The following is a 13,229-nucleotide window of genomic DNA, read 5'->3' as shown; positions in this document are numbered from 1 at the left end:
CACTACAATGCTTGATATTGAGTTTGGTTCGTTGGTTCGATATTAAAATGACTCGATTTCTCTAAAGTGAGATAAACAAACCCAAATGGGTTAAAGGGTTTCAATTTCCTCTATTTTCAACCATCATTTTTCTTAAGGTCTTATTAAATGTACCCAGCAAATCTCTTAATACACCTAACAATTAATTTATTCTAAATACTCTTTATATATAGCAATTACCTTCTCCAAAATGCCCTCACCTTCACTACCCAGCAAAGAAAATAAAGCCTATTTCAGATATGCGTACCCAACCGAAGCAAACCCACGGTGTACGACAACTTCATTCAGTGATTTGGGTCTACTATTCAACACATACTAAAACGCGACATGATTATACTCCATATTCATAAAGAAAGCTTGTGAATATGGTCTTACACTCCTCTTATGAGTAAAGGCCAGAGTTCATGTGTTATGGGAGATGGATGACAAAGGTTTTGATCAGCAAACAGAAATAATATTAACATTGCAAACTCAGCAGTACACACAACATATTAAACATGTAAAGTTTCATGGATTAATATCCACGATCGTACTAGAATAGTTTCCTTCTACCAATAAGAATTGTCACCCAACAAAAAACGATGGATCAAAGAAAGGGTCGCAGTAATCGATGGCAAAATTCACTAAACCACTCGCCCTAGCCAACTCAACATGGAGAGCACGATTGTGAGATTGTGAGATTGCTGTTAATAAATGAGTTGGGTGTGTTTTTCTGAAGAACACCCAAATTTGCTAGGTACAAGGATGAGGGTTTTATGGAGAAGTTAGCTAGAAATATATAAAAATACTTACAATAAATTAGTTGCTGGGTGTGTTAAGAGATTTGCTGGGTACATTTAGAAAGACTATTTTTCTTATATATGTTCTTTTTCTTAAGTTAAAACATGAAACGGAATTTGTTTTTTTTTTCCCCTCTATTCCAAACTCTAATTTATATATCAGCCTATCAAGTGAGACCAAATAGTTTTTTATTATTTTTTAATAAGAACTGGTGCGGCTGCCCTCAAAACTTGATTAATGAAATCGCAGAATACATGAAGGGACATGGAACCTATACCCCAAATAACAATACGCATAAAAAGAACTTCCTGAGATAATAACAGGAGTTTCAACTAAAACAATGTATTATAACAAACACCAACTAGCGAAGAGACCCGATAGTTATAAGTTGACTAATGTTTAAGTAATCAGCGCATGATACAACTTATATGAGTCTTAAAAGAGGTCAAATATCACTCAACCTAATCCAATGAAGCTATAGCTAGTGTCTCACTCAGAGTCATGCTCACTGAAGGAGATATAGTACTAGCCTATTCCATAAATTAATATTCCCAATCCAAAGCGTATGAAGCCAGATTTAGCAAATCAAAAAGCTAAACATGAATTAGACAGCTGCATATGATCTGTATCTTCATGCAATCCCAAAACACTACAAAAGGAATGCAAGCCAAATCAAAGCACAAACAAAAGGTTTAGGTGCTATATATTGGATCATATTTTGCAAACTTCCAATTACTACACGAACCCAATTTGCTTTAATAATTGGATTCTCCCTATAAAACTATAAAAGAGTCTGCAAATAAATGAGAGTAGCTCTTGGAGACTATGCATAATCGATGCATGATTCATTGCCTGATATGGGTGCCCACCACACAAGCTATAGCTAAGCTTTAAAACTGAACCATAAACTAAGCATTTTGCACCAACCCAGTATGGACATTAACAATGGCCAATGGAGACGTGAAGCATTTGTGATTGAAAAAGAAATGCTGGTTCAAAGTTGGTTGAAGCTATAAAGTTAGAGACATGCATTAAGACAAGGGTGGTTGTGTTCCTAGAGTAGAAACTCAAGAATCAAATCAATAACATTTAATTTGTATCTGTGCACATGATTATACTGTTAACAACCTAGATTTGGTCATCAAATAATGGTCTGTGTTTAAATTACTATATACTATTCCAACAAACGTAAGCTGTGGGAATCAATGAAAAAAAAAAATGAGGAAGAAAACAAATGAATAAGAGCAAGAGAAACCAGGAAGATAATGAGAGACTGATGGCTTTGTGTACTGGTTTTCAAGGGGAAGAGTTTTCTAAATGCTTTTCAGATAATTTTCAGCTTCTTCTTTAATTTTAGGATTTGATGCTGGGCACAGTGGTGGTTGGGTATGATGGATATAGATTTAATTGTATGTAATTATTTATGGTTATGATTAAATAATGGTGAAATGGGACCATTGCTTAGAGTGGTAACAGTAGCAGGTGCTGAGATAGAAGAGTGCTTTTGGGTAATGCCGTAATGGAAGCTTAGCTGGTTGAAAACATAGTGAATTGCATTGACTTATAACACCCAATTCTATGAAAATAAAAGGTTGTTAGTAGATTCCTGTAGTTCTGACTTTGTTCATCTTTTCCAGTAATGATTATAGTCAGAGTTAATCTGCTAATTACTTTCAGAAAATCAGGATTTGGTGGTGGATTTCAAGTGGGGGCAAATCCTTACTATATAATCTAAAAAAGTGATTCGATGATTTGATGCTAATTACTTGTAATACAGGTTCTGAGTCTGTAGAAAAACCTCCCAAAGTGGATCGAATGTAATATATTTCTCTTATAAGTTCTTGTTTGTCATGTGTATGACAAATTGCCTTAAAAAAAAACCTGTAGTTGGTAATCAGAACGAATTAGCGTGAGAACTACTACCATCTCTCTCTCAAACAAAAGATGCAAAACCGCAAGTTGTGGAAATGGAGTGTAACATTTGATAAAAGTAGGAGTTTGGTACTATAGGAGAAAAAAACAATTGAATCATTTTTGGGCCACGAACAAGTAGTTGATTGTTTATTACATATGATAACAAAAGAAAGTTACTTCTAGAGTGTTACACATGATTGAGATGTATCTTATTTGAAATGGACTGAGGGTTGAGACAAAAGGAAAACACTAGTTTATGGTGTTTTAATTATCTTCACTTTTTCTATGTAAGGAGTGCTACATAGAGGTTCTATGTGGGATCATATGTTTAAAATTGAATAGCATCGCAACACTTGAGTGTATTATATACTTATATGCACCTTTTCAACTTCTAAAATTGAACTCAGTTTAATGTATCAAATCACAAGGGACACTTTGTAATTCTATTTTTATCATGATTTCTTTAAAAGTTAACTCACACTAATAATAAGTTGTGATACTACTATTGACGTCTTAAGCCATAGTATCCTTCATGTCTTTGCTTTTTATCAAGTCAGCATATAGATGCCCTAGTTTGAAATCTAATTTTTGCTGTAGAATTAATCATAAGATGAAAGTGCAAAATGAAAAATGAGGGTGTACTGATACTTAACAAACAAGTCGTCGTGATTCATATTACATTTCCTTTAAACCTTTACCAATCAAAATCCTTTCTTTAATTTCTTGATAAATTCCATATCTAATGAGATAGCTAACTACTAAATGTAGCACATGATTTACTTTTAATTTGGTAATCAATCTACGGTACATTAATTAATAGGATCAATGTGTTTAACAACCCACAGCAAATCTCCTTTCACACAAATATTGAAACAAAGAGAAAGTCAAAGAGCCGCCGTCGTCCAATCCAACGATCCCCAATCCACCCATCCAAATCCCGACCCCCAAAATCAACGGCCAGAATCAACCGTAGACCTCGCCGTTACCGTTATCAAAACGACAGCGCAGTACGAGAAGCACGTTCAAAAAATTAAGAACACACCCCACAGGCCCACATGTCTGCCAATAAACGACAACCACGTCACCATCTCAACCACACCCCAACACCATTAACGGCGTTCCGTCACGACCTCCCCGCTCCACTTTATAACCGCCTCCCCCCAATACCTCTTCCGCCATATTAGGCTCGTTTTCACGGCAAAGCTCTACTCAGCAAACAAAAAAGCTTCACGCTTTCTCGCGGTTTTCTCTGTTCATTTCAACCACGCTTCTAAAACCGTAACAAGGGGGCGTTTGGTAACAGCTTTATAATTTTGCTTAGCCACTTGTTTGTTTGTTCAGTTTGGGTGGCAGTTTCAGTGAGCCATCATCATAACTTGTACGTTTCTCCACTGCCCAATGTGTTTGCTGTGAGCCAAACACAGTCTTCATTTTTGGTACAATTACTTACTCAATGCTTCCACGTTTTGCTCTGTTTCTGAATAGTGGTTTCTTTGGATTGTTTTGGTCACAGAGGCATAGTTCTGTCTACGTTTTTGTACTTGGGTTGGCTCCAAAAATCCAGAGGACGTTCTTGGGTCAGATCTGGAAAATTCAAAGGAAGGGTCTTTACTGTTTAGCTAGGTAAGTTGAGCTTTCTGGGTACTTTTTTTTTTTTTTTTTCATTTCTGAGTTAAGAATTTTTTTTTTGAAATTTTCTGTGTAGGAATTTTGGTATTGGGTTGTGCTATTTCTTTTGAAAATTTAAACCAAAAAGTTGGAGAAACAAAGAACAAAAAGAGAAGCTCGGTTTCTGGTGGTACTGACTTTGCTTTTGTGCATTATATAAAATAAGGACCTTTTTGACTAAAACACATTATTCAAAGCCTGCAAGAAGCAAAGCTCAAATTATATTTCTTTTCTTTGACAGCTTGAGTTTCTCAGGGTCACCTCAACTTTTTCCAGACAATTGCCTTGGAATCTGATCATTTTTCCCCCTTTCTCTTTTCCCTTTACATTCTGTCTTTTGTTTGAACTCCAAATTTACTCTCTTTTTTTTTTTTTTCTATATTTGTTTTTAGTTCGTCTCCAGCCAAGAACCACAGAGCAATGAAAAAAGTGAAGCCTTGCAGAAGAAACAGCTCACTCTCTGCTTGAAGAAGTTCTTGGGTTTTTGTTTTTGAGGGGTAGAAAAAAAAAATGACGGGTCTTTGGATTCTGCATTGGTTTTTCTTGCTGGGTTTTGTTTTCTTGATTCATGGAAATGCAGACCCAGTTGAAGATAAGCAAGCTTTGCTTGACTTTGTGAACAACCATCCTCACTCTCGCTCCCTCAATTGGGATAGCAACACTCCTGTCTGCGACCACTGGACTGGAGTGACTTGCAGTGCAGATAAGTCCCATGTTATAGCCGTCAGATTGCCCGGAATCGGATTGAGCGGCCCGATACCGCCCAATACTCTCAGTAGGGTTTCAGGGCTTCAGATTCTGAGCCTTAGATCCAATGTGATTATTGGGCACTTCCCTTCTGATTTCTCCAATCTAAAGAACCTGTCTTTATTGTACCTCCAGTTCAACAACTTTTCTGGGCCATTGCCTGACTTCTCAGCTTGGAACAACCTCACCATTGTCAATCTGGCCAACAATCACTTCAATGGGAGCATTCCTGAGTCGATTTCCAATCTGACTCAGCTTTCGGCTTTGAATCTTGCCAACAACTCACTTTCGGGTGAAATTCCTGACATTGAAGTGCCCAAGTTGCAGTTGCTGAATTTGTCCAACAATAATCTGAGTGGTATTGTGCCTAAATCTCTGCAGAGGTTTTCAAGGGCAGTGTTTGGGGGTAACAACGACCTTTCTTTTACCAATTTTCCGGCTGAGGTTCCTCCTGTTGCTCCACCCTCTAAGCCGAATCAGAAGTCTGGGAAGCTTGGTGAGACTGCATTGCTGGGAATTATTATTGCAGCGGCTGTTTTGGGCATTGTGGCGTTTGCATGTCTGATACTTGTTGTCTGCTTAAGAAGGAAAAGAGAAGATGGGCTTTCCGGGAAGTTACAGAAGGGGGAAATGTCGCCGGAGAAGGTGATTTCGAGGAGTCAAGATGTGAATAATAGGCTGGTTTTCTTTGAGGGATGTCATTATGCATTTGATCTGGAGGATTTGTTGAGGGCTTCAGCTGAGGTACTCGGAAAGGGGACATTTGGTACAGCGTATAAGGCAATATTGGAGGATGCAACGATTGTGGTGGTGAAGAGGTTGAAGGATGTTAATGTGGGGAAGAAGGACTTTGAGCAGCATATGGAGATTGTTGGCAATATTAAGCATGAAAATGTGGTTGAACTCAAGGCATATTATTATTCCAAAGATGAGAAGCTGATGGTATATGACTACCATACTCAGGGGAGCTTCTCAGCTATGTTACACGGTACGTTTGCTGTCTTCATTCTTTGATGAATCTGTCTGCTGTCTTCATTCTTTGATGAGTCTGTCTATTGAAATTTTTTAAATGCAAATAGCTTATTGCTGTAATCTTATTTTGGAGTTTGAATCCTATACATCATAGAGGTTGTCTGTTTATCAGTACATTGCTCTCGCTTTGGTGGAGTATTAATAGGAGAGGCAAAGCTTATAAAGAATTCCGTTTGTTTGCACAATTTATTGGAACTGTCATAAGAATGTGATAGATTGCAACCCAAAACCTAGATGAATGCTACGAGGGTTTGCTTCAGCTGTTTTGAATGGTTTTTGATGTGTCAAATATAACTGTGTCTTTGCTGTCTGGATGTATTACTGGTCAAACCTTAATATGATCCTGGTCCATGATCTATACTTTGTAGAATCTACTTTACTTCCTGCTTAAAGTGCTAATATTCTTCTGGCTTTAGAATCTTTCCAAACTTGAATTTTGAATTGTGAAGGTTAACCATGACTTGGTTATTAAAGGATTGCTTTTGAGTCCAATTGTGATAAACGCATGAAAATATCTAGTAGGTACCAATAGGGTGTAAAGTTTTGTGGTTTATTACCCGCTATACCCCATCATCAAGGGAAAGTACCTTCATTCTTTGCACCCACACACCAATGTTATTTTGCCGGCAGGGTATGAAGTTTTGTGGTACATCCCCTACTACTTTGGCCATCAAGGGAAACTAGCTTTATGAGCGTACATGCACACACATAGATGTTGTTTTGTCCGAGACTTATAAGGCATCAATATCTTTGACCAAGGAATAGGAGTTTGAAACTAGGATAATCCATGGTTAATCTATACAAAATAGATCAACATCGAGGAGTCGTACAGGGTCAAACCTTGATGTGATCCTAGTATATGAGTTGACTTTTGTAGAATCAACTTTACTTGTTTCATCTCTTCTAAGAACAGGCATCAATGTTTTCCATTCCCATTCCAATATCTGATTTCAAGCATCATATGTTATTCTATTGTGAACCCCTACTTATATCTTCATCATGGAACTTCAAACCCCTATGTTCAAATAAACAAACCTTTTTTTGTGGTTGGTAATTGAGAGGAACTCAATCTTACTTAGCATTGACATGTCTTGAAGGGCAATTTTCCTTTGACCTTGCTCTGCTAAACACTCTTTCCATTTTCAGGTAGAAGAGGAGAGGACAGAATTCCTTTAGATTGGGATACCCGACTAAGAATAGCTATTGGAGCAGCAAGAGGAATCGCTCATATACATACAGAGAATGGAGGGAAGCTTGTCCATGGAAACGTCAAAGCCTCAAATATCTTTCTCAATCCACAACAGTATGGCTGTGTTTCTGATATTGGCCTGACAACTATAATGAGCTCACTGGCTCCACCCATCTCCCGTGCAGCTGGTTACCGAGCTCCAGAAGTGACAGACACCCGAAAAGCAGCACAGCCTGCTGATGTGTACAGCTTTGGGGTTGTGTTACTCGAACTCCTCACTGGAAAATCCCCCATCCATACTACTGCTGGTGATGAGATTGTCCACTTGGTCAGGTGGGTTCATTCAGTTGTTCGTGAGGAGTGGACTGCGGAAGTATTTGACTTAGAACTGATGAGGTATCCAGGCATCGAGGAAGAAATGGTGGAGATGTTACAGATAGCTATGTCTTGCGTGGTAAGAATGCCAGATCAGCGACCTAAGATGCTGGATGTAGTGAAGATGATAGAAAACGTGCAGCGGATGGATAATGAGAATCGTCCATCTTCTGGAAACAGATCAGAAAGCACAACACCCCTCGGATCAACACCGCCGCCAGTAGTTGGAACACCACAATTGACCTCACAAGAGTGAGCCATTTGGCAGATTTCTCATCTGGTCATGAATTTCATTTTATCTCAAAATGTCGTCCTGCTCCAGTTAATGAACAAGTCTGTGATTTTTTTTCTTTATCAACTTAATTGATTCCATTTAGGTAAGAGTTAGGTCACATGTATCGGTGTATTAGTGAGACTGTTGATGCCGAAATGGCATTTCTTTTGGTGCTTTCTTACTCTCTCTTTCTCTCGCTCTCTAACCATTTACTCTTCAGTTCTGGACAAAGCCTTTAGAGCTTTGTCATTCTCCTATCGCCCCTGAAGCTTTCAGAGCTGCCTAGCTGACGTCGGTTGCTTAACATGGAAAAAGCTTTATCAGAGTGCAGAATGTGAAATCAAACTCTAACATAAATTTGTGTTTGCTTTCCTGATAGCTTTCAAATGTTGTACATACTCGACATTGTTTCTGAATTCTGCAACCTGTCATGGGAAGACAATATTTGGTGCTCCAAATGAGTCAACGACTGATATCAGGAATGAAAGAAAGAAAGAAAAAAAAAATCATTTCGGATTTATCATAGAAAAGTAAAGAATATAGACTAGGGAAATCTTGAACCTTAGATCTTAACTAGTGAAGAAAATACATTTTTAAGGCAGTGCTTGGTCAGTTGACTCCTATAAAGAGCGAAAATTCTCCATTGTAAACGCAAAATGCTCAAATAAAGTCCGTATTAGAGCATTTGCCATGGTAAAGTAAATCCTTACTGAATATGGCTTTCCAAAAAGGGAATATACCAGGAATATTCTAATTTGCCATTTCATAGTTTCCCACCGTAAGCTATATTTCATATGCCATTTTCTAAACCCAGCTTGTTTTTGGCCACTAAACAACTACAAGATTTCTATATCTTTTGCACACTAACAGCTAAAAAAAAGACTCATATAAATTGAGTTATATAAAAGTTAATTTTCAAATCTCCTACAAAATTTTCATAATTATATACTAAATTAAATTTATCTAAATGTATTTAATATTAGCCTCAAATAAAAGACCTCATTGAGATCTTTGTAATGTTATCATAAAAAAATATATAAGTACAAAATTAGAGAAGAATAAAGATTAGGAGCTAAAAATAATAAAGGACACAAACCGAATTAAAACTCAATGTGTTTGAAATTGTTTGAGCAAAATAGAAACAATGAGAAGAAATAATAAAGAAATAGAAAGATATGGCATATGAATATGTAAGCCATATTATGGGGTGCATCTGGGTGGTAAGACAATTTTTTTTTTGATCTCCGTGTATATGGGTTACGATGGGAGCGAATTATATCCCATATTTGGCTTTTTGGCTTACCGTGGCAGATGGTCTTATGCAATCTCTAAATTATGAGGCATAATTTAGCCACAATCGAACACTCAAATCATACTCTTACTATTTAAATGAATAGTAACTTCGGAGGGCCCCCTCTCACCAGAAATCAATGACCAGGGACGGTCAGAAACGACATGTCGACATGATGACTCTACGTAGGGAGAGAAATTTACAATCTTATCCCCCCCCGGGGTTGGGGTTTGCGTAGGATATATAAACTCAATCGTGAGTGGTGGTTGGAGCGCTACACCCACCTTCGCAACAAAAAGAGAGGGAGGCAAAAAGACCAAAACCAAAATACGTAGAAACAAAACAGGAGGGTCTTTCAGGTAATTTCTCCACCTCTCTCTCGCTTTCTGCGACTTGCAGCAAAAAAAAAAAAAAGGGAATTTTGGGGGTTATATTATTTGTGGGAGCGTTTTAGATTTGGGGGTGAGTTTGATCAATCTAGGGTTTGTCGTCTGTGTTTCGTTTTTTGTGAAGGTGATGGCGTCCAAGCGGATCTTGAAGGAGCTCAAGGATCTCCAGAAAGATCCTCCTACCTCTTGCAGCGCTGGTATTTCCGATTTCCAATCCCGATCTGTTCTTTTCTCTGGTTTTGATTTTCAGATTTTTGTGTCTGCTGCTGACTTTGTTCGATTTGAATTGTATTTGTTGGTGAATATTGATGCCAAAGTTTGTATCTTGCTAGCTCTTTAAAGATTTTGGCTCCGATTTGAGCTTTTCATTTTGCTCTAATTAGGTCTGCATCGATTTGGTTTTCGTATCGATTAGTGATCAATTATATATATATATATATATATATATATATATATATATATATATGAAGGAATTGTGTTTGTTTGTTGGACAATTGAATCGCGTTGCTAAATACTAGAGATGATATAGGAAATAATGAATGTTGTAGGATGGTAAAGGCGATACCTTTGTGAAGGAAGGTGGTATCTTTGGCAAGCCCTGTTCTGGTTTTACTGATATAGGTAATATGCATATCATTTAACATCTTGGGACTCATTTGCAGGGTCCCATGAGGATCCAATTATGAGTTTTTTCTTCACATATGGTTATCGTCGTACTCTAGAGCAAGTGATTCTCTTTCTGAGTGTAAAAGGGTGTTGGAAGTCACCTAGCTGCTAAGACCACATTAGGAGGGAGTTTTGTTATGCATTGAGGTGAGTCGTTTGGACACTGAAAAGGAATTAGAAAGAGGGAGGTTGCGGCTGTCAAAGAAGTTAAATGGGACATTGGGGAATCTGCAGATGAGATAATATCCAGCTTTTGGTGGGTTGGTAGTTGCTCGTGGTAGTGGTCATGGTGGGAAGGGCCTCACTTTTGTTCTAGGTTTCTTCATGAATCTTCAAAATGGCTTGTCTGCTAGTGGAGGTTGAAAGCTTTGTTCTTTTTTTGTTTTTTAACACAAATTTGCATTACATGACTCTCGATTAACTGAATTATAATAGTTCCTCCCCTTCTTTAGATACTTAGCTAGGTACATGCAAATGATGTAAAGTTCAAATGCCACTTTAGGTGCTATATCATTGATTATGTACTGTATTCTTTACTAGTTAATTTGAAGATTAGCATTACCATTATATGTAATGAATGCAAGAATTCATGCTTTTGAGGAGAGTTTGGACCTATTTATGGAAACAGCAGATCCATCTGCTGTATGCAGTGAAACTATTTGGAGTGCAAGACTTCAGACCGTTGAGGAATTTTTTTACTCTTTTATTTAATGTTCTTAATTAATTGGTAACTTAATGACTTGATTTTCCTTTGTTGGAGAAATATGCTCGATGAAACACTGCTGATAAAAATTTTATTAACATTTGTTCTATATTCAATTTAACTGTCTTTGCTTTTCGGAATATCTTTAGGCCCAGTTGCAGAAGACATGTTTCACTGGCAGGCGACAATCATGGGTCCTGCAGACAGTCCCTACGCAGGTGGAGTTTTTCTTGTCACCATACACTTTCCTCCAGACTATCCTTTTAAGCCACCAAAGGTACATCCTAGCATCCTATTAGCTCCAACTCGAAGTGTTATTCTGTTTACTTGGGACTCCCATTCTTTATTGCTCCTTTGTTTCCCATAGAAGTTCATCTCCAGGCCATTATTTGTAGCAAGATATGTTGCTTGCATAGTGCATGATCTGGGATCTGGTGTGAAAAGCTATAGCAAATCTTTACTCAATGCTTGAACTCTATATTCAAGCATATACTGTACAATCCACACGCGATAGAACTTATTAGCCAATTTCAATTTGGTGTACTGTAATAGTTATGACCTTAAATGAATGCCTATCATGTACGGATCATTGTCAAGTAGGATTCAACAGGTATACCCTTTTAGCTTGTATAATTTAGTCTGAATTCAAGAAAGTCCCAATTGTTAACAAGTGAACTTCTGCATACTGTCTGCTTTCATATAGTTATGTTGATTGAAAACAATCTGGCATGGAGTTATAAATATTCTGTTGCCTAGTTTCTCAGTATCACGGTCTGTGCTACTTCTCTGATGTCTATTCTACTTGTTTTATGCAGGTTGCATTCAGGACAAAGGTGTTTCACCCAAACATTAATAGCAATGGCAGCATTTGCCTTGACATTTTGAAGGAACAGTGGAGTCCTGCGCTGACCATATCGAAGGTAAAATGTTTAAGTTCAGTTTCTTTTAGTGTGTGGCAACTAGATTATCAACTTTTCTTATGGAGTATATACTGAAAAGGAAACAGAACCACGTGCTGCTATGTTATTTGTGTAACTGAAGCATAAAACTTATTTTGCTTCTTTTGTTTTTCTCCAGGTATTGCTTTCGATTTGCTCCCTGTTGACAGACCCAAATCCTGATGATCCTTTGGTGCCAGAGATTGCCCATATGTACAAGACCGACAAGAACAAGTATGAGACCACTGCAAGGAGCTGGACCCAGAAGTACGCCATGGGCTAGTGTGCTGCTAGGACTCTGTGAGGACGGCATCTTTCCCGTTGGCATTGATCTTTTGATCAGACGTATGAATGGTATTGTTGTGATCTGTTCTTCACATAAATGGACCAAAAGGGAGAGTTTTCCGCCCTCGGAACAGAAATTGCTTTGAATTGTTATGCGAAATTTAAGTTATGACTATGAAACACATCCCTTGTGTCTGATACTCTACTCTAAAATGAAATCACCTCTATCGTTGTCTGATACTCTAAATCTTTTGCACTAGATAATGGCAGAGTAGATACTGAATTAACAAAATAGATCATAGAAATGTGGCATGTTTGCCTTTTTTGTGAAAATGCGTTGCAAATAGCCCCCAGATGTGCTTTACACTTCAGAATATGGATTATGAGAGCTGACACTGCAGAAGAAAATATATTATATGAACCGACAGAAGTATGCATGGGTTGCCTGTCAACAAAGATTGAGAGCGGAAGCTTGTACCAGTATAGCCTTGACGAAACCCAAAAAGAGAGCTTAGAACTCCCCCAGACGTGCTTTCCGCTTAAGAATATGGATTACGGGGGCTGACATTCCTATACTGCAGAAGAAAATATTTTGTATGAACACAGAAGTATGCATTGGGTGCCTGTCAACAAAGAGTTGAGAGCGGAAGCTGTACCAGTATAGCCTTCATTAAACTGAAAAAGATTAAACCGAAAAGGAGAGCTTAGAACTCCCCTGGCCGAGGCAGACTCGTTGGTAATTCCTTCACCATTGAAAAAATCATTGCGAAAACCATCCATATAAATGGGCACCTACGCCAACGAAATTTCCCTTGTAGTCCAGAAGCTGTTCCAATCTGAAGGGATTCTATCCTCTGCTCTTCTACCTGAAAATGGGAAAGTGTTTAGCAGTGCAGTACAGAACTACAGACAATGGACAAGCTCCAGCGAAAATTGAGT

At 37.9% G+C, this 13,229-nt stretch overlaps 2 protein-coding genes across 3 annotated transcripts; both read left to right on the top strand.

Annotated features, from left to right (window-relative positions):
* The first annotated feature begins 3,911 nt into the window (after positions 1–3,911).
* Positions 3,912–8,209, top strand: LOC112179137 (probable inactive receptor kinase At4g23740). Its single transcript, XM_024317467.2, has 4 exons — positions 3,912–4,111; positions 4,247–4,356; positions 4,794–6,136; positions 7,327–8,209. Exons 3-4 carry the CDS (start codon positions 4,912–4,914, stop codon positions 7,998–8,000), a joined length of 1,899 nt encoding a protein of 632 aa, XP_024173235.1. The 5' UTR covers positions 3,912–4,111; positions 4,247–4,356; positions 4,794–4,911; the 3' UTR covers positions 8,001–8,209.
* Positions 8,210–9,584: 1,375 nt separating this feature from the next.
* LOC112178637 (ubiquitin-conjugating enzyme E2 10) lies at positions 9,585–12,537 on the top strand. 2 transcript variants are annotated; one of them, XM_024316802.2, is made up of 5 exons: positions 9,585–9,668; positions 9,823–9,895; positions 11,217–11,344; positions 11,883–11,987; positions 12,145–12,537. In XM_024316802.2, the coding sequence occupies exons 2-5, from the start codon at positions 9,826–9,828 to the stop codon at positions 12,286–12,288; spliced, it is 447 nt and encodes a 148-aa protein (XP_024172570.1). In that variant the 5' UTR covers positions 9,585–9,668; positions 9,823–9,825; the 3' UTR covers positions 12,289–12,537. The 2 variants fall into 2 exon arrangements, with proteins under 2 accessions (XP_024172570.1, XP_024172569.1); XM_024316801.2 differs by lacking the exon at positions 9,585–9,668 and having other exon boundaries at positions 9,726–9,895.
* Positions 12,538–13,229: the final 692 nt, after the last annotated feature.

This window comes from Rosa chinensis, chromosome 7 (assembly GCF_002994745.2).
Source record: "Rosa chinensis cultivar Old Blush chromosome 7, RchiOBHm-V2, whole genome shotgun sequence".
Taxonomy (NCBI): domain Eukaryota; kingdom Viridiplantae; phylum Streptophyta; class Magnoliopsida; order Rosales; family Rosaceae; genus Rosa; species Rosa chinensis.
The sequence above is the reverse complement of the archived record's forward strand: the minus strand, read 5'-3'. Positions and strand labels throughout refer to the sequence as shown.